Source organism: Scardinius erythrophthalmus (genome assembly GCF_964197995.2).
Source record: "Scardinius erythrophthalmus genome assembly, chromosome: 16".
NCBI classification, from domain to species: domain Eukaryota; kingdom Metazoa; phylum Chordata; class Actinopteri; order Cypriniformes; family Leuciscidae; genus Scardinius; species Scardinius erythrophthalmus.
Window position 1 is genome coordinate 369,266 of NC_138236.1, and position 27,325 is coordinate 396,590.

At 47.2% G+C, this 27,325-nt stretch overlaps 2 protein-coding genes across 2 annotated transcripts in view; one reads left to right on the plus strand and one right to left on the minus strand.

Annotated features, from left to right (window-relative positions):
* Window positions 1–376: 376 nt before the first annotated feature.
* Window positions 377–17,783, plus strand: nipal2 (NIPA like domain containing 2). Its single transcript, XM_081388211.1, has 12 exons — window positions 377–418; window positions 859–931; window positions 1,419–1,487; window positions 1,588–1,756; window positions 11,036–11,095; window positions 11,535–11,656; window positions 11,770–11,866; window positions 13,768–13,906; window positions 16,819–16,907; window positions 16,982–17,045; window positions 17,145–17,239; window positions 17,319–17,783. The coding sequence occupies exons 2-12, from the start codon at window positions 926–928 to the stop codon at window positions 17,423–17,425; spliced, it is 1,017 nt and encodes a 338-aa protein (XP_081244337.1). The 5' UTR covers window positions 377–418; window positions 859–925; the 3' UTR covers window positions 17,426–17,783.
* A 2,648-nt stretch (window positions 17,784–20,431) lies between these two features.
* pop1 (POP1 homolog, ribonuclease P/MRP subunit) overlaps window positions 20,432–27,325 on the minus strand; it is a 32,786-nt gene continuing 25,892 nt past the window's right edge. The window contains exons 9-16 of the mRNA XM_081388210.1: window positions 25,559–25,646; window positions 25,415–25,478; window positions 25,183–25,302; window positions 24,778–24,893; window positions 23,859–24,041; window positions 22,839–22,993; window positions 22,596–22,754; window positions 20,432–21,484 (exon numbers count right to left, since the gene is read on the minus strand). Coding sequence (XP_081244336.1) covers window positions 20,857–21,484; window positions 22,596–22,754; window positions 22,839–22,993; window positions 23,859–24,041; window positions 24,778–24,893; window positions 25,183–25,302; window positions 25,415–25,478; window positions 25,559–25,646 — 1,513 coding nt within the window. The 3' untranslated portion in view covers window positions 20,432–20,856. The remainder of the gene's footprint in view (window positions 21,485–22,595; window positions 22,755–22,838; window positions 22,994–23,858; window positions 24,042–24,777; window positions 24,894–25,182; window positions 25,303–25,414; window positions 25,479–25,558; window positions 25,647–27,325) is intronic.

Below are 27,325 nucleotides of genomic sequence, written 5' to 3' on the forward strand. Positions count from 1 at the left end.
GAATAAATATAAATAGACATCAGGAGAGATGACCAAGTTTTTCTGTAAATAATATTCTCTATCTTTTAAAAAAACGTATCTTTATCTTTAAGATGATAATGAGCTATTTTGATTAGATTTATTGTTACTGTTTCAAAGGTCACTTCTGTTACTCTAGTCTAAACCTTACAATAATACATTTAAACACCCATTCTTAGTGTGTTATCATCATGCAAGAATGTGCTGTAATGTAAGATAATAGATCTACTGTCCATCCAGCACAGCTCACACACACTCACAGAACACTATTGTCCTGGCCTGCACAAAGAGTCCTGTAAGCATGAACACACACACACACACACACACACACACACACACACACACACACACACACAGAGAAAGTCCCAGCACTGCCTCTCGTTCCTGTACCAGAGAAGCCGTATGTATTTCTGCTCATAACTGCTGTTTTCATAACAATAAGTGTGGACTGAGCCTCTAATTCAATCTTTATTATTAGTCTTGTTATTTTATAGGCACTGTTGAGCGGTTGCTTATTGTCAAGTAGCTACTTTTAATGTTTGAGGTCAGGTTGTTATCAGGTTGTCAGCAAAGTATGTTTAGAAAGTAAAGTTTAGTTTATGAAAGTGTTAATTCCATTCTTTCTCTGGAAGTCTAAGGTTTTGATTCACTGAATGGGATTTGAGATTGTTTTTGTTGTTTTTTCTGTCTCATGGAGATACGTGGTTGTACATCATCTATGAGATATATCTGTGTGAGGAATATATGCACCTCTGTAAAACAGACCGATCATAGAGCTTTAAAGAGCTGAACACACACACAGTGTTGAAGTTGTGTCTGTTGTTCTTTTCACTTGTGCAGTGTGTTTGTGAATGTGGTTATTCACTCACTTTACATGCCTTGTGGGAACTACAAGTGAAGATCCAGGATGGAGGTACAAAATTAACAGTGAATCTGAGATTAAACACAAACTACAGCTAAAAAAGCATCTAACCTGAGATTAAACTAAAACTACAGCTAAAACAGCATCTAATCTGAAATTAAACTCAAACTGCAGCTAAAACAGCATCTAACCTGAAATTAAACTCAAACTGCAGCTAAAACAGCATCTAAACTGAAATTAAACTCAAACTACAGCATCTAAAATTAAATTAAACTCAAAATATACCATCTAACCTGAGATTAAACTCAAACTACAGCTAAAGCAGCCTCTAATCTGAGAATAAACTCAGTACTCCTGTACTTAGTCCCATCTTTCCCTACACTAGCGACATTATTTATCAGCCTCTTGTTTCCTCATAATTTTAGGATTAATTTAGCCATTTAGCCGTTTAGATAACCCTATCTTCGATAGGAATGTTGTTTCAGGATCAACACACGTGTGTTTCTGTGGTCTATGATCTGATGTTTTGTGTTCGCAGGTTTATATCGTGGGGATCTGCATTGCAGTGTGTGGAAACTTTCTCATCAGCATCTCCTTAAATATCCAGGTGAACCTCAACACTCATTAACAGTCACATGGACATCATTCACAAACATCTGCTCTTCAGTGTTTCAGTGTTTCGATCTCTGCTGGTGTTTGCTGTGCAGAAATACACACACATGCGTCAGTCTCAGCGCGGGACAAGCCCGTACTACACCAGTCGTCTGTGGTGGTGTGGGATCTTGCTCATGGGATTGGGAGAACTGGGAAACTTCGCTGCATATGGATTTGCTCCGGCGTCGCTCATTGCTCCTCTCGGCTGCGTGTCTGTCATCGGTAAAATAACACAGTAAAACAACAGTACACCAACACAGTAAAACAACAGTACACCAACACAGTAACACCACAGTAAAACACCACAGTAACAACACAGTAAAACACCACATCAGGGACAGTAAAACACCACATCAGGGACAGTAAAACATCACATCAGGGACAGTAAAACATCACATCAGGGACAGTAAAACATCACATCAGGGACAGTAAAACAACACAGTAACAACACAGTAAAACAACACATCAGGGACAGTAAAACAACACAGTAACACCACAGTAAAACAACACAGTAACAACACAGTAAAACACCACAGTAAAACACTACATCAGAGGCAGTAAAACACCACAGTAAAACACCACAGTAAAACACCACAGTAAAACATCACATCAGGGACAGTAAAACAACACAGTAACAACACAGTAAAACAACACAGTAAAACACCACAGTAAAACACCACATCAGGGACAGTAAAACACCACAGTAAAACACCACTGTAAAACACCACTGTAAAACATCACATCAGGGACAGTAAAACAACACAGTAACAACACAGTAAAACAACACAGTAAAACACCACAGTAAAACACCACAGTAAAACACCCCAGTAAAACACCGCAGTAAAACACCACATCAGGGACAGTAAAACACCACAGTAAAACATCACATCAGGGACAGTAAAACAACACAGTAACAACACAGTAAAACACCACAGTAAAACACCACATCAGGGACAGTAAAACAACACAGTAACAACACAGTAACAACACAGTAACAACACAGTAAAACACCACAGTAAAACACCACATCAGGGACAGTAAAACAACACAGTAACAACACAGTAACAACACAGTAAAACAACAAAGTAACACCACAGTAAAACACCACAGTAAAACACCACATCAGGGACAGTAAAACAACACAGTAACAACACAGTAAAACACCACAGTAAAACACCACAGTAAAACACCACAGTAAAACACCACAGTAAAACACCACAGTAAAACACCACAGTAAAACAACACAGTAAAACAACACAGTAAAACACCACAGTAAAACACCACAGTAAAACACCACAGTAAAACACCACAGTAAAACACCACAGTAAAACACCACAGTAAAACACCACAGTAAAACACCACAGTAAAACAACACAGTAAAACACCACAGTAAAACACCACAGTAAAACACCACAGTAAAACACCAGAGACAGTAAAACACCACAGTAAAACACCAGAGACAGTAAAACACCACAGTAAAACACCACATCAGGGACAGTAAAACAACACAGTAACAACACAGTAAAACACCACAGTAAAACACCACAGTAAAACACCACATCAGAGACAGTAAAACACCACAGTAAAACACCACATCAGGGACAGTAAAACACCACAGTAAAACACCACAGTAAAACACCACAGTAAAACACCAGAGACAGTAAAACACCACAGTAAAACACCACATCAGGGACAGTAAAACACCACAGTAAAACGTACTCGGTTACTAATGTAACCTCGGTTCTCTCTAGAAGAGGGAACGAGTATTGCGTAAGTAGCTTACGCATCGGGAAAGTCTTCTTTCTTTGAGATCTGAAGCCAAAAAATTATCCTTAATTTTGTATTCATTGTCAACGCAGTGCAGCAGCTGACAGACCTAGGCAGGCTAAATAAGCGTGCTCATTGGCTGCTCGGCTGCAACTGCTTAAGCCTATCGGTGAGCGCTCTGAACGCGGCAACCAATGAGGGCGCTTCGCGCCCTCCACACCCTTCTAACCGTCAGAATGGGCGTGGCCAGCGTGTATATATTCAGCGCTCACAGGCTAAAATTCTGGTTTTCGCAGTCTGAAGCGCAAAAGCTCGTGGCGCGACACGGCAGGTTACGCAATACTCGTTCCCTCTTCTAGAGAGAACCGAGGTTACATTAGTAACCGAGTACGTTCTCTTACGAGAGGTTCTCTCGTATTGCGTAAGTAGCTTACGCATCGGGAACCCTTTGTCAACGCCGTGTGCGCCGAGCATCCAGCCCATGAATCCCAGGGGAACCGGGGAAAACACTCTGCTGGGAAATGTGGCCGGTCGAGAGACGGGCCAGCGCAGTACATGCACTTCATGCAGCATATGAAATAGAGCGGCGCGGCCGGTCTATAAACATAACAGTACAAACAGTAGGGCCGGCGGAGCGAGCCCATACAGCACATAAGCACTCATAAGGGTAGGAGAAAACGACATAGTCGGTCTCACATGAAGAGAAAAATTCCCACGCGGCAGAGAATAATGCGGGCGGCCAGCAGCGCGGGCCAGCACCGATAACAGCGCGTAACGGGAAATAGGAAACAGAACGGATCAGCCGGTCTGAGTCAAACACTTCACCCTGAGTAGTTACCAGAATAGCGCCAGCATATGAACGTAGTCTGCACACGGGAGCTGGGCAGAGCATACATGTCACTTATACTGACAATATTTTTGCCTGTAGGGCAGGAACTTCCAGGTTATAAAACCTCACGAATGTTGACGGGGAGGCCCAGCTCGCCGCCATACAAATGTCGTGGATAGAAATTCCGCTGGACCAGGCCCACGACGAGGCCATGCCTCTAGTGGAATGGGCTCTGATGCCCAGAGGGCACTGCAGGTGTTTGGAGGCATAAGCTGCTGCTATCGCGTCCACTATCCACCTGGACAAGCTCTGCTTCGAGGCGGCAAGACCTTTGGTGCGTCCGCCGAAGGAAACAAAGAGCTGCTTTGAACGCCTGAAAGCGGCGGAGCGCGTGATGTAAACTCTCAGCGCCCGGACAGGGCATAGGAGGTTATCACTGTCCCCACTATCGGATGCTGGCAGAGCCGAGAGGGAAATAACTTGTGCCCTAAACAGGGTTCCAATCGCTTTGGGGATGTAACCGTGCCTCGGTCTGAGAATGACTTTCGAGTCATTCGGCCCGAACTCGAGACATGCAGGGCTAACAGATAGCGCGTGCAAATCACCCACTCGTTTGACTGAAGACAGAGCTATCAGAAAAACGGTTTTAAGCGACAGATACTTTAGATCCGCGGATTCAAGCGGTTCAAAGGGAAAAGCCTTTAGGGCCGCCAGGACCAAGGACAGATCCCACGAGGGAACCGAGGGGGGCCGCGGGGGATTCATCCGTCTAGCTCCTCTGAGGAAGCGGATAATGAGCTCATTCCTTCCCATTGCCCGGCCGCGCGTCGTCTCAGCGAACGCTGTAATAGCGGCCACATATACTTTGAGCGTGGAAGGGGATCTGCCCTTTTCCAACAGCTTTTGTAAGAAGGAGAGCACCCGCGGGACCCCGCATGCGCGCGGATCCAGGTTTTGAGTAGCGCACCATTTAGAAAACACCGACCATTTAGACGCATAGAGCCGTCTCGTGGAGGGGGCTCTCGACTGTGTGATCGTGTTCACGACCCCTTCTGACAGGTCAACGGGTATCCGTTGATCACCCATGCATGCAGCGACCAGCGCTCTGGATGGGGATGCCAGATCGATCCAGCGGCTTGGGAGAGGATCCTTTCTCACCGGGATCGGCCACGGGGGTGAGTGCGACAGCCTCACTAGCTCTGGGTACCAAGTTTGGTTTTCCCATCACGGGGCTATAAGCAGCACTGAGTGGTGCGTTTCTCTGATCCTCTAAATGACCTGTGGCAACAGGGAGATCGGAGGAAAAGCATACAGCGGGAGGCTGGGCCATGTCTGGGACAGCGCGTCTTCGCTCTTCAAATAAAACTTCAGGCATTGAGCATTGTCTTTCGACGCAAAGAGGTCGATTTCCGCTCTGCCGAATAGGCGCCAGAGAAACTGGACTGTCTGGAGGTGCAGAGACCATTCTCCCGGGGGAATGTTGTCCCTGGACAGTCTGTCTGGACCGACATTCAGGTGGCCCGGTACATGCGCGGCTTTCAGCGAGCGCAGCGAGCGGTAAGCCCACACGAGAAGGCGTTCTGTCAGCCTGCACAGATTCCTGGATCTGACACCGCCCTGTCGGTTCACATAGGATACCACGGACATGTTGTCCGAGCGGACTAGCACATGGTGATCCCGTATGAATGGGAGGAAGCGCCTGAGCGCGTTCTCGACCGCTATCATCTCCAAACAGTTTATGTGGAGGCATTTTTCCCGGTCTGACCATAGGCCAAAAGCCGGTTTGCCCTCGAACAGAGCGCCCCAGCCTGAGGTGGAAGCGTCCGTCGAGATAATTTTGCGGTGTGAGATAGCTCCCATTGTCACTCCCCGCTGGTACCAGTCGGCCGCTAACCAGGGCTTCAGAGCTGAAACGCAGCTCTGAGTCACTCTGATGCGAATACCGCCGGAAGCCCATGCTCTGTGAGGCACTCGGGCATTCAGCCAGCATTGTAGCGGGCGCATTCGTAAAAGACCCAGCCGAAGCACTGCTGCGGCTGAGGCCATACAACCCAGTAGCCTCTGAAATGTTTTGAGAGGTACGGTGCTGCCCGGCCGGAGAGACGCGGCCAGGCGTCGAATGCAGCGTGCGCGCTGTGTCGACAGGCGGGCCGTGTACTGATATACCTGACCGTCGAAGGCGAATCTCAAGAATGGCCTGTGACGGGGTATTATCAGGATCTGAAAAGCACGCGTCTTTTAGATCGAGAGATATAAACCAGTCCCTCGGGCGAATTTGCGCGAGAATTTGTCTGGTTGTGAGCATTTTGAACGGTCTTCTCATAAGAGCCTCGTTCAAACGTCTCAGATCCAAAATTGGTCTGAGTGCTCCGTCCTTCTTGGGAACGAGGAAATAACGGCTGTAAAAGCCCGACTCGCTAATGGAAGGGGAAACCGGTTCCATAGCCCTTTTGCACAGAAGTGTATTTCTGCTCGAAGTAGATGTGCTACTTCCCCATTCACTCTGGTCTCGATACGCGCTTGAAAGCGCGGAGGGCGGCGAGCGAACTGCAGAGTATAGCCCTGTTTTACTGTGCTTAGCACCCGTTCTGATGCGCCTGGAATAGTTTCCCACGCTTTTGCGTGTGCAGCCAGGGGCAGAATGGCCTCCGGGCTCCGATCGCCGCGCATCGCGGGCTCGAGAGCTCGAAACGGAGGGGCGGGCGCGGCGCGCGCGCTCTTGGTGCTTAGATACGGCAGATCGCACGCAGCGATAGCTGGCCGTTTTACACACAGTGTCCCGGTGGCTTTAGACGGGGAACATAAAGTGTGAGGCGCGATGGCGGCGTCGGGGCGAAAATGTTCGTTAGTATGTGTGAGCGCTCGAGGGCGGGCACAGGAGTTACATTCAGGGGCGGGCGCGGCGCGCGCGCGCTCTTGGTGGTTAGATACGGCGGATCGCACGTAGCGATAGCTGGCCGTTTTACACACAGTGTCCCGGTGGCTTTGGACGGGGAACATATAGTGTGAGGCGCGAAAATGTATGTGTGAGCGCTCGAGGGCGGGCACAGGACTCACATTTAAAACATGACCGGTCGTGCAAGGCCGTGTGACAGAGCGGGCAGTGAGTAGGTGTGGGCACGGAGAAGTGGACACGTGACCTACTTTTAACACTAAAGCGGCTTTTGCCTGCTTCATGAGAGTGGGCTCTGTGAGAGACACGGGATGTATAGTGCTTGTGTACAGGGGTGAGCACAGAACGTGGGCACATTCACTGTACTAGAAACACATACGGCGTCAGCCGTGCAACCAGACATTATCTTTTGACATTTTCTGGGTTGCCGTGAGAACGGCGGATGCGCGCAGGCGAGCGAGTAGATACCGGCTCGTTGACTGCGGGGTAAACAGCTGCAGTAGCCGTGGCAACGGGGACTGACAGAGCGTTAAGCTTCGACGGTGGTCCAGCCGCAGGGCTGCGGGATTTAACCGTCTTTTCTTCTCTCGTGTTTAGACGCTCAAAAAATACTCGAGCACCCTGAGAAGGTGTGGTGCGAGGGGCGGGTTCGCTTTCTGTAAGTAAGAAAGACTGGCCGCGAGCTCGGAGAAGCAAGCAGCATAAATTTTATTTTCCCCGAGAGCTGGGATCGAACGCGGGTCTCTCGCATGAAAGCGTATGATTCTGCCACTGAGCCACAGGGGAATCACATAGGCTTTCAGTTAGCGCGAGCATATAAAAAGCGACCTCTTGTGTCGCGTCGGCGTTCGTTTGCAGGCGAGCGTGTGTTTAAAACAGGCTCGTTTACTGCAATAGTAATATTTCCAGTCGCCTGAACTTAAGAGGGGACTGAGAAATGTGTGAGGATTGGCGGTTGTCCAGCCGTAGCGAGACTAACACACTCTCTTCTCTTTTCGCCGGTGAGTGAGGCGCGCACGCTGAACGCTGCTCGTGACCGTCCGCTTTGTCATCCCTTGAACGGCGCAATCTGCACGGCCCAACGAGGGAGAGAGCGGGCTTGTTTTCTGTATGTAAGAAAAACTGGCCGCGAGCTCGGAGAAGCGAACAGCATAAACTTTAACTGCCGCGAGAGCGGGGACCGAACCCGGGTCTCTAGCTTGACAGTCTAGGATTCCGCCACTGAGCCACAGGGGAGAATACATTAGTACGCGGTTAGCGTCATCATGTCTTGTGACAGCGTTTGCTTGCAGGCGAGCGTGTATTTATAACAGGCTCGTATACTGCAATAGTAACAATTCCAGTCGCCTGAACTTAAGAGGGGACTGAGAAATGTGTGAGAATGGAGGTTATAGTCCAGGCCACGGCGGGACGAAAACACTCTGTTCCCCTTTCACCAGTGACGCGCGAGGACGGAGTAGCTTTCTTGTAACGTAAAGAGAGCTCAGACCGTCCGCTCCTGCCATCCCTTGTGAGCGGCGCAGTTTGCGCGGCTCGAACAGAGGGAGAGGAAACTCGCTCCGAGACCGTCCGCTCCTGCCATCCCTCGTGAGCGGCTCAGTTTGCGCGGCTCGAACAGAGGGAGAGGAAACTCGCTCCGAGACCGTCCGCTTCTGCCATCCCTCGTGAGCGGCTCAGTTTGCGCGGCTCGAACAGAGGGAGAGGAAACTCGCTCCGAGACCGTCCGCTTCTGCCATCCCTTGTGAGCGGCGTATTGCACGGCTCGAACAGAGGGAGAGTACGGGTATCTATCACATTCACCTCATCTCCTGACGAGGCGGCGGCGCGGGCAGAGCCGGCGGTTGAGCGGCCGGGAGGGAGAGGGCGAGAGAGAGCTCGAGGGAGAGGTTCCGGCGAGCTCCTCAGTCACAACAGTCTCCGGTGGTCGCTGCGAGCGGCGCTTCTTATTGCGCGGCCCGGCAGGGACAGGCGGAGCGACAGCTTGGTCGAAAGCTTCAAGTCGAGCCCACAGGGTCGACATTGAAAGCTCTTCGCACTCGGAGAGTGCGGTGGCGGCGTGCCCGCGGCCCAGTCGGAGAGCGCAGAGAGGTGGCGGTCTCCGTTGCTGAGCGGGGCGCGGCACGAGCCGCAAAAACGAGGCGTTTTTACAAAAACGCCTCGTGCTCTTTTAGAGTACACACAGAAACAGTAATAATGTAAAGGATATGTCGCCGGATAGCGTAGCAGGCACGGATGGCTGAAGGCGGCGAAGACGGCCGGCTTCCTCAGGCGCTGTCCTAAGCTTGCTGGTTGCTGGTTTCAACGGCGGCGGCTCTCAAGATCCAGCGATGCGAAGAGCGTCGCTGAAGACAAGAAAATCAGAATTTTAGCCTGTGAGCGCTGAATATATACACGCTGGCCACGCCCATTCTGACGGTTAGAAGGGTGTGGAGGGCGCGAAGCGCCCTCATTGGTTGCCGCGTTCAGAGCGCTCACCGATAGGCTTAAGCAGTTGCAGCCGAGCAGCCAATGAGCACGCTTATTTAGCCTGCCTAGGTCTGTCGGCTGCTGCACTGCGTTGACAATGAATACAAAATTAAGGATAATTTTTTGGCTTCAGATCTCGAAGAAAGAAGACTTTCCCGATGCGTAAGCTACTTACGCAATACGAGAGAACCTCTCGTAAGAGAACATCACAGTAAAACACCAGAGACAGTAAAACACCACATCAGGGACAGTAAAACAACACAGTAACAACACAGTAAAACAACACAGTAAAACACCACAGTAAAACACCACATCAGGGACAGTAAAACAACACAGTAAAACAACACAGTAAAACACCACAGTAAAACACCACATCAGGGACAGTAAAACACCACAGTAAAACACCACAGTAAAACACCACAGTAAAACACCAGAGACAGTAAAACACCAGAGACAGTAAAACACCACAGTAAAACACCACATCAGGGACAGTAAAACAACACAGTAACAACACAGTAAAACAACACAGTAAAACACCACAGTAAAACACCACAGTAAAACACCACAGTAAAACACCACATCAGGGACAGTAAAACAACACAGTAACAACACAGTAAAACACCACATCAGGGACAGTAAAACACCACAGTAAAACACCACATCAGGGACAGTAAAACACCACAGTAAAACACCACATCAGGGACAGTAAAACACGACATCAGGGACAGTAAAACACCACATCAGGGACAGTAAAACACCACATCAGGGACAGTAAAACACCACATCAGGGACAGTAAAACAACACATCAGGGACAGTAAAACACCACATCAGGGACAGTAAAACACCACATCAGGGACAGTAAAACAACACATCAGGGACAGTAAAACACCACATCAGGGACAGTAAAACACCACATCAGGGACAGTAAAACACCACATCAGGGACAGTAAAACACCACATCAGGGACAGTAAAACACCACATCAGGGACAGTAAAACAACACAGTAACAACACAGTAAAACACCACATCAGGGACAGTAAAACACCACATCAGGGACAGTAAAACAACACAGTAACAACACAGTAAAACACCACATCAGGGACAGTAAAACACCACATCAGGGACAGTAAAACACCACAGTAAAACACCACATCAGGGACAGTAAAACACCACAGTAACAACACAGTAAAACACCACAGTAAAACACCACATCAGGGACAGTAAAACACCACATCAGGGACAGTAAAACACCACATCAGGGACAGTAAAACACCACAGTAAAACACCACATCAGGGACAGTAAAACACCACAGTAAAACACCACATCAGGGACAGTAAAACACCACAGTAAAACACCACATCAGGGACAGTAAAACACCACAGTAAAACACCACAGTAAAACACCACATCAGGGACAGTAAAACCACATCAGGGACAGTAAAACACCACATCAGGGACAGTAAAACACCACAGTAAAACACCACACTCAGTATTTTACTCTTCTAATGGTGTTTAAAGCTTGTAACGTTGGTTCTTCTCTTTCAGCGAGTGCTGTTATTTCTGTGGTGTTCCTCAAGGAAACGTTACGTGCTTCAGATATCCTCGGTGAGATCAGATTCAGATTCACGCCTCAAGTTCTTGTCTTCTGTTGTTATACTGTAAAATAATGAAACTCAAAGTTATATTATAAAGTATAAAGTAAGACTGGGTAGAGTTTGCAACATTGCCAATTCCACCAATTAAGTATTGAGCTTATTCACATCACATCAGTTCATTCCTGTTCTGGGAATCAAACTCATGACTGCTGGACACTAACAATCACTGATAATACACACTCTCTCACACACACACACACACACACACACACACTGAATCAGATCTGTGTGATGTTAATTCAGTTGATCTGAGGATCACTCAAGAATATCAGTAGGAAACAAGACCTGCCTTCCACAAACTCCTGATGAAACCCAACACTGGATTCATAATGTAACATGAACATGAACATGCGATTGACGGTCTTGTAATAAAGCCATTTCATTCACAGGAGGTGCTTTAGCTCTGACCGGCACCTACTTTCTGGTGACCTTTGCCCCTCATTCGTCCCCTCATGTGACGGCCAACATGGTGGAGCGCTCGCTGGTCAGCTGGCTCTTCCTCATCTACTTCGTGAGTTTCATCTCAGACTTCGATCCGATCAAGAAGCCATTGGAAAAGTGACACAAACATGACTGCGATATAAATGCTGGTGCTTGAAGAGTGTTGCATCTCTCTCTCTGCAGTCCTTCGAAGCGATTCTCTTCGCTGTCCTGATGTATCTGTACAAGTGCAGGAACATGAAGCACATCGTGATCATCATGGTCATGGTGGCGTTACTCGGTGAGAACAGATTCTGCTCTGGTTATATATATATATGAGACTGAAGATGATGAGAAAGTGTCTGGTTCCTTTCATTAGGGCTTGAGATCCTACAGAAGCTGGTTTAGCCCTCTGGTGCTCTTCGTCATTTTTAAACGAAAAATTGTACTTTTTTTTTTTTTTACTTAATCGGAATGGTACGAAACTTGGTAAAGGTTTAGGCCAGAGGTCTTCAATCCTGCTCCTGGAGGGCCACTGTCCTGCAGAGTTTAGTTCCAACCAAGCGGCAACATTCTGATCTGAAAAATGAAGCCTACCTGGAAGTGCGAAAAACTGCAATACATCGAAAATCCGCTAGGGCAGGTCCCAAAAGGGAGCAAATGTCCATAGCCCCCATGTTAAAATGTCCGTTTTCACAGCATAAATTCATGTTTTTACAGGTTGGTCACATGGACTTTTATTGTATTTTTCGATAGGTTCCGAGTGCCTGACAACTGTGAGGGGGGTGAAGTTTTTTCTAACTCGTTAGTTTAGATCGTATTTAGATATAAAATGTATGACAATAAGGGCGTGGTTAACTTTGATTGACAGCTTGATTGACAGCTGATAACGAGCATAGGCAGCGCCAAGGAGAATGACAACATAAGAAGCGCCATTTTTTAATATACAGTTGACATATAATACTACTGTTTCTGTATCATGAAATGTAGTTTTAAGAGTTTTTCAGGCGAGAATGAGTTGTTTAAAGCTCAAATCTGTGGTTTATTTATAAAGATTTATGAAAATTGTATCCAGGTTGTGAGATCCAGTGATGACCGGGCGCTCGGCGCTCATGTACCCCGCCTGGAACAGCCTTTCCTCGGCTAGTCGGTCTGAGGTTTGCCGCTGACTCTGGCGTCTCTGTAGTGGTTAAACATGAGATATAATTCGTCTTGTGTATTTCTAACGGGCGATTTTTGGTCTCGTAAATCTATAATTTGTTCCCTGGGCAATCGTTTTGGCTGAGGGGAAGTTTCATAACTTTATAAGCTATTTAACTTTACCGTTGTATGGTTAGACTAGATCGAGCGCTGACTTTGTATGTTTGACTGAATTGTTTGCTTTATTTGTAGAGCTTCTTGTACCTTTCACTTATACTTTTATAATGGCTAATATTGATAAAACTGAAATTTAACAAAAAGAGACTGGGTTGAGTTTTGTAATTTTAAATTTTAATACAACGAAGATGATCTGTAATGTTGTTTACTGCAACATCTGTTGTTTAGTACAAATGCACATATTGCCTGGACCATATTAAAATGTTTAATATTTTTATATTATATTTAAAACGAAAAGAGGCAGGGTTGTGTTTTATATTTAGTTTTTTTTATAAATAGGCAAACGTTATGTGCAGTGAATATAATCAATACGCGTTGCCTGAACCACATTTGTGGGGCTATAATGTTTAAGATTTCTTTAAATGAAAACGAAAAGAGTTAGTATGGTGTTTTATAACATATTTCCTTGCCTAAAGTATACAGAGATAACCGAAGTAGCAGAGCGAGCTGAGTGCTGCGTCAGAAGGTGGGCGGGGTTAGGATTTCCCAAAAATTTCCAATATGGCGCCGCCCATACCCCCCATAAACGGCTTCAAACCCGTTCTTCAGAAAGTCTATGGGGGACGTCACAGACGCTTTGTCCATATTTTTTACAGTCTATGGTTCCAACCTGCTTCAGCACACCTGCCTTTGAGTACTCAAGCGATTCTGAAGAGCTTGATGAGCTGATTCAGGTGTGTTTGATTAGGGTTGGAACTAAACTTTGCAGGACAGTGGCCCTCCAGGAGCAGGATTGAAGACCTCTGGTTTAGGCACTTGAATCATGGACACAAAAATCATGGACACGCAGAGCAGTGACTGTGTGTGTGTGTGTGTGTGTTGCAGCGTCGGTGACAGTGATCTCGGTGAAGGCCGTTTCAGGAATGATCACGGAGACGATCCGAGGAAGTCACTTACAGCTCACCTATCCCATCTTCTACATCATGGTAGTCATCATGATCGTGTCCTGCGCCTTCCAGATCAAGTGCGTCCATGGCCGTAACCAGGGTTTGAAAATTAGTGAGGTCCGGGGTGAGGTGCAGGGCCGGATTAAGAATTCGGAGGCCCCTGGGCACAATGTGTTGTAGGCCCCCCTTAGGCAGGCCAAATGTATAGTTTGTCGAAGGATATTTGAATTTTGCATTAACAGTTTTAGTTTACTGACTTAAAAGGAACTTTGTTGTACTATGCTGGAGTAAATTTCATAAATGATCGTTCTTTCCCATAGGATTTTGTAAAACTATGATGGGTGGACCTCTGTCCCTCTAGGGGGGTTCGGGGGCATGCTCCCCCGTAAGAAAATTTTGTACATTTTAAGGCTAAATGCATCAATCTGGTGCTCTTTGAGAGCTCAAAATTAAGAGCTTCAACGGGCTTCAACCCATGAACTGTGCAAAAAGAAAAAACATTGACTTGTACCTGGACATTAAAGGGGGCTCAAACTTATTTTTTAGTTATGACATAGAGTTTGTCTACATTACATTATCACTGGTGTTTTAGTATGCCAAACAATTAGTGATATATATATATATATATATATATATATATTATATGTATATATATATATACTGTATAAGAATATGACACATAGGCCTACTGATGATGAATAAAGTATAAGGCTATTAAATAGCAGTTCCAAAATAGTTTTTGTAAATACAAATAAGTTGGTATGTCAGACCACAATCATTTAGAAATATAGTGCAAAAACACAGTGAAAATAAGTGGCATTTTTGGGTTAAGGAAACAACAGTAACCATGGTAAATACACAATACTAACATGAGCTGTTAATGAACATGACCACTGATCCTGATGAATAGAATGAAAATTGAATGAACATAAACCTGCATGTAAATCATTCCAAACATGAAGTAAGTTGCGGAATTTATTGGCACTTTTTGGTAATTTCATGACTTACAAATTGACATCAACTACGATGTTGTTGCATCATGCTTGTAGTTTCTTTTGCGCTTTATTTATAATAAAGTGACATAAAGCGCTCTGCCGCATTTGCGCGTGTAATTGAAGAGGACGCGCAACGAGACTGACGGGACAGGAAAGTACGTTTTTTTTAGGTGAGAGACTTTTTATTTCGTAACAAGTTACAAATAACGTTAGAATAATGATACAGATCTGTATTATGCTATTGTTTTTGATAGTGTTGTAGCCTACATTTCTTACAGATAATCATGATCATTGCGTTTGTCTTACCGAATTTGGTATCTTCCTGTCAGCAATTACAGTTTGTCTAAGCTTCTTCTTTTTATTAATGCCACGAAAAACATTAAAAAAAAAAACAAAAAAATAATAATAATGAGAAAAAAGTTCAAAGCTTGTGTTTTGGAAAAGAAAATTAATATATCACTAGCCCTAACATTCAACTTTCCACTTTATTAACGTCCTAAAGTGTCACAATAAATGGGAAAAACGAGTCCAAAAGACGTATAATAGGTGGATCTGGCAACACAGAGGCTGCACCCGCGCCCTCACTCACAACCATAGACTGTAAGCTCACAACGCGCTCTCAAGCCCCGTTCACTGTTCCTTCTCTCAGCGACATGAATTGCAAACACACATATGACGTAGCTTAAACGGCTAATTAATCATTCAGAGAGCTTGAAATTTTATTTTTGAATATAAAAAAATGACCGAGGTCCGGACCTCGGTGACCTCATAGCTGGCTACGGCCATGAGTGCGTCCCACACACACACACACACACACACACACACACACACACACTCAATACACTCACTCACACACACACACTCAACCACTCACTTATCCAATGTTCTACATCATGTTCATCATCATGATCACGTCCTGCACCTTCCAGATCAAGTGCGTCTCACACACACACACACTCTCACACACACACACACACACACACACACACACACACACGCACACACGGTTCTCAGTATTTTGCTGGGAATAATCCCTGGTCTCTTCGATCGCCTCAGGGTTAGACACACACACACACACACACACACACACACACACACTTCTGAGTACTTTGCTGGGAATAATCCCTGGTCTCTTCGATCGCCTCAGGATTAGACACACACACACACACACACACACACACACACACACACACACACACACACACACACACACACACACGGTTCTCAGTACTTTGCTGGGAATAATCCCTGGTCTCTTCGATCGCCTCAGGGTTAGATACACACACACACACACACTTCTGAGTACTTTGCTGGGAATAATCCCTGGTCTCTTCGATCGCCTCAGGGTTAGATACACACACACACACACACTTCTGAGTACTTTGCTGGGAATAATCCCTGGTCTCTTCGATCGCCTCAGGGTTAGATACACACTCTCTCTCACACACACACACACACACACACACACACACACACACGGTTCTCAGTACTTTGCTGGGAATAATCCCTGGTCTCTTCGATCGCCTCAGGGTTAGACACACACACACACACACACACACACACACACACACACACACACACACACACTTCTGAGTACTTTGCTGGGAATAATCCCTGGTCTCTTCGATCGCCTCAGGGTTAGATACACACACACACACACACACACAAACTTCTGAGTACTTTGCTGGGAATAATCCCTGGTCTCTTTGATCGCCTCAGGGTTAGATACACACACACACACACACACACACACACACACACACACACACACACTTCTGAGTACTTTGCTGGGAATAATCCCTGGTCTCTTCGATCGCCTCAGGGTTAGACACACACACACACACACACACACACACACACACACTTCTGAGTACTTTGCTGGGAATAATCCCTGGTCTCTTCGATCGCCTCAGGGTTAGACACACACACACACACACACACACGGTTCTCAGTATTTTGCTGGATATAATCCCTGGTCTCTTTGATCGCCTCAGGTTTCTGAATCAGGCCATGAAGCTGTTTGACGCCACTGAGATCGTGCCCATCAACTACGTGTTCTTCACCGCCAGCGCCATCGTCGCCGGTCAGTCGAGTTCAAATGTGTTTCGGTTGTGTTTCATGCCAAAAATAACTAACAAAATCTATTTGTATTTCTAGGCATTTTATTTTATGAAGAATTTTATGGTTTATCTGTGATATACTGCATCATGTTTGTGGTCGGGTGAGCATTTCTTACCATTTTATTTATAACAATATTTGCCACCTGTGTGTCTGTGGTTTAAGATGTGTCTGTGTGTGTGTGTGTGTGTGTGTGGCTTAGGTGTCTGCTGGCATTCACTGGGGTTTTCCTGATCGCACGAGCTCGTCCCAGAATCAAGATGGACAGCGTGTTCATTTCTATGGGCCAGATTCCAGGTATCTCTAACGCCTGATAGTCCAGGGATCGAGCCGGAAGTGACTATAATATAATAAAAAATTTGTTTGTGTTTTTCAGGGAAAAGTTGTACGGACAAAGTGCAGCCGCAGCAAGACGACAATAAATATGGAGCGCTGGCGTCTAAATTCACCTGCAACAGTGGAATACAGCAGGACGAGCCATAGAGAGAGAGAGAGAGAGAGAGAGAGAGAGAGAGAGAGAGAGAGAGAGAGAGAGAGAGAGAGAGAGAGAGAGAGAGAGAGAGAGAGAGAGAGAGAGAGAGAGAGAGAGAGAGAGAGAGAGAGAGAGAGAGAGCCTGCAGGAGGAACAGAACTAACACTCAGTGTGTATGTGTGAGAATATGTGAGTGTGTTTGTGTGCGTGAGTGAGAGTGTATCTGAGTGTGTGTGTGTGTGTGAGTGAGAGAGAGAGAGAGTGTAAGTGTGTGAGTGAGATTGTGTGTGTGTGTGAGTGTGTGTCTAACTGAGTTTATAAAAGGGTTCATTTTGAATGCATAACTGTCTAAGTGTTATGGGAGTATTGTGATTTTTTTTAAATAAACATTGTAACATGAAAAAACAGAGTTTGATACTTTGCCTGAAGGAAAAACATGACAAAATGACTAGTATTGTATAAAAAACTTGACACACACACACACACTCACATCTCATGAAGGTAAAGTGTGTGACTAGCACTGGATCATCATTAATGTTGCCTGAGCAGAAACTAGAGGAGATTTAATTGAACACTTTGGATTATCAATACTCACAACACACTTTACCTACTGTGGCGCACACTAGGTGTGTCTAGGTGCAGGTCCACCATCTGATCTGGATACGGCCCGGATCCGGCTGACTACATCATGCGTTGTGGTCGCGTCTAGGCGCAGGTCCTCCATCTGATCTGGATACGGCCCAGATCCGGCTGACTACATCATGCGTTGTGGTCGTGTCTAGGCGCAGGTCCTCCATCTGATCTGGATACGGCCCGGATCCGGCTGACTACATCATGCGTTGTGGTCGTGTCTAGGCGCAGGTCCACCATCTGATCTGGATACGGCCCGGATCCGGCTGACTACATCATGCGTTGTGGTCGTGTCTAGGCGCAGGTCCTCCATCTGATCTGGATACGGCCCGGATCCGGCTGACTACATCATGCGTTGTGGTCGCGTCTAGGCGCAGGTCCTCCATCTGATCTGGATACGGCCCAGATCCGGCTGACTACATCATGCGTTGTGGTCGTGTCTAGGCGCAGGTCCTCCATCTGATCTGGATACGGCCCGGATCCCCCTGACTACATCATGCGTTGTGGTCGTGTCTAGGCGCAGGTCCTCCATCTGATCTGGATACGGCCCGGATCCGGCTGACTACATCATGCGTTGTGGTCGTGTCTAGGAGCAGGTCCTCCATCTGATCTGGATACGGCCCGGATCCGGCTGACTACATCATGCGTTGTGGTCGTGTCTAGGCGCAGGTCCTCCATCTGATCTGGATACGGCCCGGATCCCCCTGACTACATCATGCGTTGTGGTCGTGTCTAGGCGCAGGTCCTCCATCTGATCTGGATATGGCCTGGATCCGGCTGACTACATCATGTGTTGTGGTCGTGTCTAGGCGCAGGTCCTCCATCTGATCTGGATACGGCCCGGATCCCCCTGACTACATCATGCGTTGTGGTCGTGTCTAGGCGCAGGTCCTCCATCTGATCTGGATACGGCCCGGATCCCCCTGACTACATCATGCGTTGTGGTCGTGTCTAGGCGCAGGTCCTCCATCTGATCTGGATATGGCCTGGATCCGGCTGACTACATCATGTGTTGTGGTCGTGTTTAGGTGCAGGTCCTCCATCTGATCTGGATACGGCCTGGATCCGGCTGACTACATCATGTGTTGTGGTCGTGTCTAGGCGCAGGTCCTCCATCTGATCTGGATACGGCCCGGATCCCCCTGACTACATCATGCGTTGTGGTCGTGTCTAGGCGCAGGTCCTCCATCTGATCTGGATACGGCCCGGATCCCCCTGACTACATCATGCGTTGTGGTCGTGTCTAGGCGCAGGTCCTCCATCTGATCTGGATATGGCCTGGATCCGGCTGACTACATCATGCGTTGTGGTCGTGTCTAGGCGCAGGTCCTCCATCTGATCTGGATACGGCCCGGATCCGGCTGACTACATCATGCGTTGTGGTCGTGTCTAGGTGCAGGTCCTCCATCTGATCTGGATACGGCCCGGATCCGGCTGACTACATCATGCGTTGTGGTCGTGTCTAGGCGCAGGTCCTCCATCTGATCTGGATACGGCCCGGATCCCCCTGACTACATCATGCGTTGTGGTCGTGTCTAGGCGCAGGTCCTCCATCTGATCTGGATATGGCCCGGATCCGGCTGACTACATCATGCGTTGTGGTCGTGTCTAGGCGCAGGTCCTCCATCTGATCTGGATACGGCCTGGATCCGGCTGACTACATCATGCGTTGTGGTCGCGTCTAGGCGCAGGTCCTCCATCTGATCTGGGTACGGCCCGGATCCCCCTGACTACATCATGTGTTGTGGTTGTGTCTAGTAGCAGGTCCTCCATCTGATCTGGATACGGCCCGGATCCGGCTGACTACATCATGCGTTGTGGTCGTGTCTAGGCGCAGGTCCTCCATCTGATCTGGATACGGCCCAGATCCGGCTGACTACATCATGTGTTGTGGTCGTGTCTAGGCGCAGGTCCTCCATCTGATCTGGATATGGCCCGGATCCGGCTGACTACATCATGCGTTGTGGTCGCGTCTAGGCGCAGGTCCTCCATCTGATCTGGATACGGCCCGGATCCCCCTGACTGCATCATGCGTTGTGGCCGTGTCTAGGCGCAGGTCCTCCATCTGATCTGGATGGAAATTGCTTACTGGCCAAGCTTGAGAGCTGACGTATGGAAATACTGTAAGGAATGTGAAACTTGTGTGAATTTGATGGGCCTTTCCCCAAGAGCTCTAAACAAAATGAGCTTCTTTTAATTGTATTTGATTACTGTTCAGAATGGGTGGAGCTTCTTCCACTGAGGACGGCCAAAGCACCACAAACTGCCCGTATTTTAGTTGAGGAGATTTCTACAAGGTGGGGAACTCCTGCCTGTCTGGTATTTTTAATGCAAAACAAAGTTATACAAGTACACAACTGCATGAAATATTTCACACTGAAATGTGTGTGGCTTTTGAATATTTTATTACAAAAGTCTTACATATTTTACCTTTAAACAAAATAAATTTCTTCGCAAATCAAATATCACTCAAATCCCAGAAGAAAAAAAACACAAATTCATGATGTGAAGAGTTTCTCTCTCTCTCTCTCTCAAAAAAAAAAAGTATTTCAGCACATGGTCTTGGAAGTTCGACATGCATGGAGGAGATCACAGAACAGCCGCTCATGACTGTGTTTGATGTGATGGACTGACGTTCAGGTGTCGAGGCTGATCTGGGCGAAGCGGTACTGCAGGGACGAGGTGTGTGTGTGTGTGTGTGTGTGTGTGTGTGTGTGTGTGTGTGCGCGCGCTCAGGTGTCAAGGCTGATCTGGGTGAAGCCGTACTGCAGGGACGAGGTGTGTGTGTGTGTGTGTGTGTGCGCGCGCGCGCTCAGGTGTCAAGGCTGATCTGGGCGAAGCGGTACTGCAGGGACGAGGGGTTGCGCAGGAGCACAAGTCCGCGCTGGTCCTGTGTCTGCTTGAGGAGTGTGTGTGTGAGGCCGGTCAGGCTGACGAAGGCCAGAGCCTCTCCACAACCAGAGGTCAGAGAGAAGTCGCCCTGCGTGACCCATCCCAGAGTCTGGCGGCTGCAGTGGGACACGACCCTGGGAAGAGGAGCAGGACACACCCCCCGCAGGACACGCTCCCGACGCTCCGGATCCGCAGGGTCGCTCCGGTCCCTCGGGTGATCTGTGTGTCGGGGCTCCTGCGGGCCGCTGCTGTGTCCATCTGTACGCAGCAGCTGGAGGTCAGAGGTCGTGGGCACACACACCATGGCATGCAGCGCCGGCTGGCCTTTACTCAGCAGACGCAGACGCACCCAGAGGAGAGAACGCCTGAACTCCTGCTGTAGAGCTGTAGCCGCCGCAGGGGTCAGAGGGGGGTCAGGGGTCACACCAAGCCGGGTCAGAGGGGGGTCAGGGGTCACACGCAGCCGGGTCAGCGGGGGGTCAGGGGTCATGCGCAGACGCAGTCGACGACGGATCCAACCAGACAGCAACCGCAGCTCCTTCAGACTCCTGCAACACACAACCAGATGAAAGCGAATCTCTCTCTCCTCAACGTGTCTGTTATTCCACTGAAGCAACGGATCGCAGTTGACCCGTACGGATCAGCTCCCCACGGGTCGGCTTGTATGTGATTCGCGGATTAACTGCTAAATTTAACCATCACATACCCCTGTTCCACCAAGGCAGTGCTGGTGCCGGTTCGGGGCCAGTGCCTACTCGCGAACCAGTTCTTTGTGTTTCGACAGCCAAAGAACCGGTTCTCGGCCAGGAAAATTGGTTCCAAAGCGGCACCAACTCTTTGCTGGACTAGAACCGTTCTTTTACCACGTCATGCTTATGCCAGCCCCCTGGATTGCTTTTTAATTACTGTAAGTTTTCAGCAGTTGTCTTGGCTTTCCATGCCTTTTTGCACCTCCCTTTCTTCATGTGTTCAATACTTTTTCCCTGTGTCATTTCACATTATTACACATAACCTAATTTCTGAACTTATGTTTGTTTCTTTGTATGTATGGCTTACTTGGGTTGTTACCAACATCTGGTGAATATGTCATGTCAATAGCACCTTTGGAAATACATTTACTGAGAAAAATGATGACGTGTTCAATACTTATTTCCCCCGCTATACATAACTACAATGCATACTGTATTAGATTTAGACTGTTGGAAAAACTGCAGCAACGCAATGCGAAGTTCTCAATAAAGAATAACTTCTGTTTGAACGCGATCCCAACATCTCCTGGTCTCTCCTATGAAGAAGGAAAAAGTTCCCTACATTTTTAATAATCAACTCTTTATGCTCTCCAACAAAAACAGGCAGTCTCTCTGTTCTCAGCTCATTAGCAGCTGTCCCACCGCTGAGGAACCTGGTAACTCTAGTCCGGGACCAGGTGGCCATCTTGGTTTGTAGTTCCCATTGCTGCAACCACATAGATGGCACACAGCTTGCCTCTACGACATACACTCTCACGAAGCCACAGAACAAAGTGTTTTTACAATTAGGCTTAATTATTAATTTCTGTACCTGAATACTACTGTTAGGCCAGGCAAGGCAAGTTTATTTATATAGCACATTTCATACACAATGGCAATTACATAAGCCATCAGGGTTAGACTGACTGACCTCAGAACAGTGAACGGTGTCTCGTCTCTGCTGCTGCTGGCCGTCTCTTCGCTCAGACTCACTAGCTCCTCCCACTCCTCCGTCAGCTGTTGCCAGGGGCAACGGAACGGCGCCAAGCAGCCATGTTTGATGTAGTTGGTGCGTTTTGATGGAGGACGTCTGAAACGGTCAAAAGTGATTCTCTATTGTATCATGAACACAAAAAACACACAAAACAACACTTCTCAACATCTCCCATCCCACCTTTTGAACTTTTCCAGAAGCTCCTGCTCCTGCTCAGACTGGAAGCGCTCTCCTGCAGGGCAGTCTGGGTAATCGTGAGGGAAGTGAGGCTGACCCATGAACTGGGAGTGTTTGACACTCATGTGGAGGCCGCCGACTCGAACGCCACGGTACACCTGAAAACAACACACACCTGTCATTAGACTTCACACACGCCGACAGGAGATCACGGTGGACATCTGAGACGGAGCGCGAGGAGACGTCGTACGGAGAGAAAACAGGATTCGTTGAGCTTCCAGATCCGGCTGTGATTGGCTCTGTAACGATGCCCTCTTGTCGCGATTCGACACACATCACTAAACAACATTAAAGCAATACTCCAAGACATGTGGTAAAAGGTTAACAAAAGATTAACTGTTGATTAAAATGCTAAATTTGGAGCATTATCAGGAGCAACACATAATCCCCCATTGCATTATTATACATTATATTCAACATTATATACAGTAGTTTAATGTAGTACTGACACAAACTATTTTTTTTTCCTCACACAGTAATTTTTATTTCTATCCACGATATATATTGTTGCAGTTTTGTATTGTGATATATTGTTCCACCCTGTGAGGACAGCAGTGATCAGACGACTGTGAAGAGCGACTTATAAACCAACAACGTCCCTTAGTTTTCACATTTCAAACATTTTTGTACAATTTATTTGACGACTTATATTATATCCCTGTTGAAAGTTTCCACGGCACCCTAGTGGTCATCGGCCCCTGCCTGAGAAACACTGAAACCCTCTTTGACGAGCATAAACAAACAAGTACTGTAAAATGCTGTTAATTTTTTTTATCATTTATGTCTACAGAACATCTGCTCATTTCTCAAACCATGAATAAAGGCTTTCCTCTACTAACTGTAACCAGTGTCAGTCGATCAACACTTCAGCTCCTCAATTTTCTATTTTACACCGTCTCCTTTATGGTCGTTTCACGAAAACAAGTCTGAGAGGAAACGTGAGAAACGTGAGATGAGACGCACCAGCGGGACCCAGAAGGACATTCCCCATCCCTTGGGAAGCAGCAGATCCCAGCCGGAGCCCCAGTGCCGACGCTCCTCTCCACACACACGCCCCGCATGATGGACCAGCAGAACCGGCACAGCAGAAGAAGAGGAGAGCCGGGAGCCGGGAACCAGCAGATCACTCCTCCTGCGGTTCAGCTCCTGACACACACACACACACACACACACACACGGAAAGTGTCATTTAAATGTTCTCGAGCAGAGGTTCTCACACCTGTCCTGAAGTGTCCCTCATCATCACACCTGAGCTCATCAGCTTTTGACACACATACACACACACACACACACACACACACACACACACACACACACACACACACACACACACACACACACACACACACACAGGGAGAGAGACACACACACACACACACAGATGTGCAGGGCTGGTGCTCCTCCAGGACAGGGGACATTTAATTTAATATTCAACATTATATATTAATATATTAATATTTAGTATTATTGCTCTCCTGCACTGACACCATTATATGAGACCTGAACTGAGCTGGACGATGACATCATGGTTTTCTCCAGAGCGGCTATATATATATATATATAAATGAACTAAATTAATACATTTTTTACAACAGAAATGAAGCATCACTGAACTTACTTAAGCTGGACTGTGACGCTATTTTCTTCTGGACACAAACTCTGTTGCATTATTTCCCTGTTATCTCTGTGAAGCTGCTCTGAAACACTCTATACTGTAAAAGCGCTGTATAGTTAAAGGTGATTGACAGGTTTGAGAAGCTGCTCTAGAGCTCCAGTCATGAGGTTTATGTTTGTATATCACCAGAAACTCTTGATCCGGATCACTGGAATCCGATCGGATGTTATTTACCTGATCCGGTCAGTGTGTGTCTCGTGTGTTTACCTGATCCGACAGTCGGTCGCGTGTCACACACTCTCGAATCGACTCGTCCCACAGCGAGCTCTGACTGCAGTGAGCCGGCACTCCTCTGAGTCTCAGATCCCGCACACCATCCTCCTCTAGTGGGAGAAACACACACACACTCATCATGACAGTCTGCTGTGTGTGTGTGTGAGAGTGAGAGTGTGAGACATACAGCACACACACTCATCATGACCGTCTGCTACTGCGCGTGTGTGTATAAGAGTGTGAGAGAATCTCAGGCCCTGCCAGGATTCGAACCTGGTTACTCTGCATGGAGGCGCAGAGGCTCCCGGAGCTCAGGGCCATATATATACACACACACACACACACACACACACGCGCATGCACGCACACACACACACACACACACACACACACACACACCTGTGCTGGGCTGTAGGTCAGGTACAGTTTTTCCACGTTTCTGAGGTAAAGTCAGTCTGGGATCATCTACAGTCAGTCCCAACACACAGCCTGCTGGGAGCTCAGCTGTGGAACACACTCCTGTAAAACACACACACACACACACACACACACACACACACACACACACACACACACCATCAGACATCCACCGCCTCCATCACAGAGTCATGTGACCTCGGTGTTCATTCACCTCTCAGCAGCTGGAAAGCGTGTGTCTGTTGCTGATGGAGGCTTTCGTTCTCGCCACTCAACATCTACAGGAACCAGAGAGAATCATCAGCCAATCACTGAGAGAATCACAGCGCAAGAGTGTGATGTCATCAGAGTCTCTCACCTCACTGGCTGGACGGAGTGTGTCTGTGAGCACCGTGTGAGCCAGCGGACCAATCAGACGAAAGCGCACAATCTCCATGGTGAGGTCGCTAAACAGGATATGATGAACGATCACATTAAACACCTCTGGAAACAGATCACTCTTAATTCTAATGTAGAAACACATTTTCTGTAAAGATGCTTTGAAACGATATGTATAGACAGTATGCGTGTGACATCATCATCTGTGCGGTTACACACACACACACACACACACCGAGTGTGGCAGCATTTGTTTTCAGTGTGAATGCCGTGAAAAACACTCAAAACACATCTAAAACGGGAGAGAGCTTTGAGACTGACTGTACAAATAGATTTGACACGAAATGTGAGGAATATTTTCACACACTGCTGAAAGCTACAGAACAGAGAAGCGAATGAATCGCTGCGATACACAGAAACATCTGGATCCAGGCAGAGAACGCTGGATTTGCTGTGATTATTTTGTGTCAATATGCTGAATTTAGGAGTAAAATCACAGCCTATATATTGTATTGTTATATATTGTATTGACAGCTCATCAATTAAATATTTACCAGCGTATATTCTGCATAATTGGATGTTTTTAAATAAACACTGACATAAATCTACACAAGTTTTAGGGCTGGATGATATGATATATATATATATATATATATATATAACACTGATATAAGTGATCACATGGATTTAAATACATATTGTATATATATATATATACATATATATATATATACATATATATATACATATATACATATATACATATACATATACATATACATATATATATATATATATATATATATATATATATATATATATATATATATATATATAAAAATTATCACCACCTGCAGGAGGGGCCGTAAGGGGCCGGTGCTTAGTGGATCGGGCGGCAGTCAAAGGCGGGGGCCTCGACAACCCGATCCCTGGACACGGAAACCAGCTCTAGGGATGTGGAACGTCACCTCGCTGGCGGGGAGGGAGCCTGAGATTGTGCGTGAGGTTGAGAGGTACCGACTAGAGATAGTCAGGATCACCTCCACGCACGGCTTGGGCTCTGAAACCACACTCCTGGAGAGAGGATGGACTCTTCACCACTCTGGAGTTGCCCATGGTGAGAGGCGGCGGGCTGGTGTGGGTTTGCTTATAGCCCCCCAGCTCAGCCGCCATGTGTTGGAGTTCCCCCCGGTGAACGAGAGGGTCGCTTCCCTGCACCTTCGGGGGAGGAAGCTGGACAGACTCGGAAGACCCAAACGTACTGTGAGGGTCTGTTGGGAACATTTGGCCGAATCTCCTGTCAGAGAGATCTTCAACTTCCACGGCAGAGCTTCGACCGGATCCCGAGGGAGGCTGGAGATATTGAGTCTGAGTGGACCATGTTCTCCACCTCCATTGTCGACGTGGCCGCTCGGAGCTGTGGCCGTAAGGTCTCCGGTGCTGGTCGTCCCAATCCTTGAACCCGGTGGTGGACACCGGAAGTAAGGGATGCCGTAAAGCTGAAGAAGTAGTCCTATTGGGCCTGGCTGGCTTGTGGGACTCCTGAGGCAGCTGACGGGTACCGGCTGTTATGGCTATATTGCATGTCCCTAATCAACTGTCGTTGCAGCTTATTTAACTTTACAAATGGAGACATTCCCTCAACCTAGGGGTTCGTGTGACGCACGTTTCCATATATGGACATAACCTGTTGCAGTGGGCGTGGTTCATTGGAGTTTCCTAGGATAAAGGAACTATGATGTGGAAC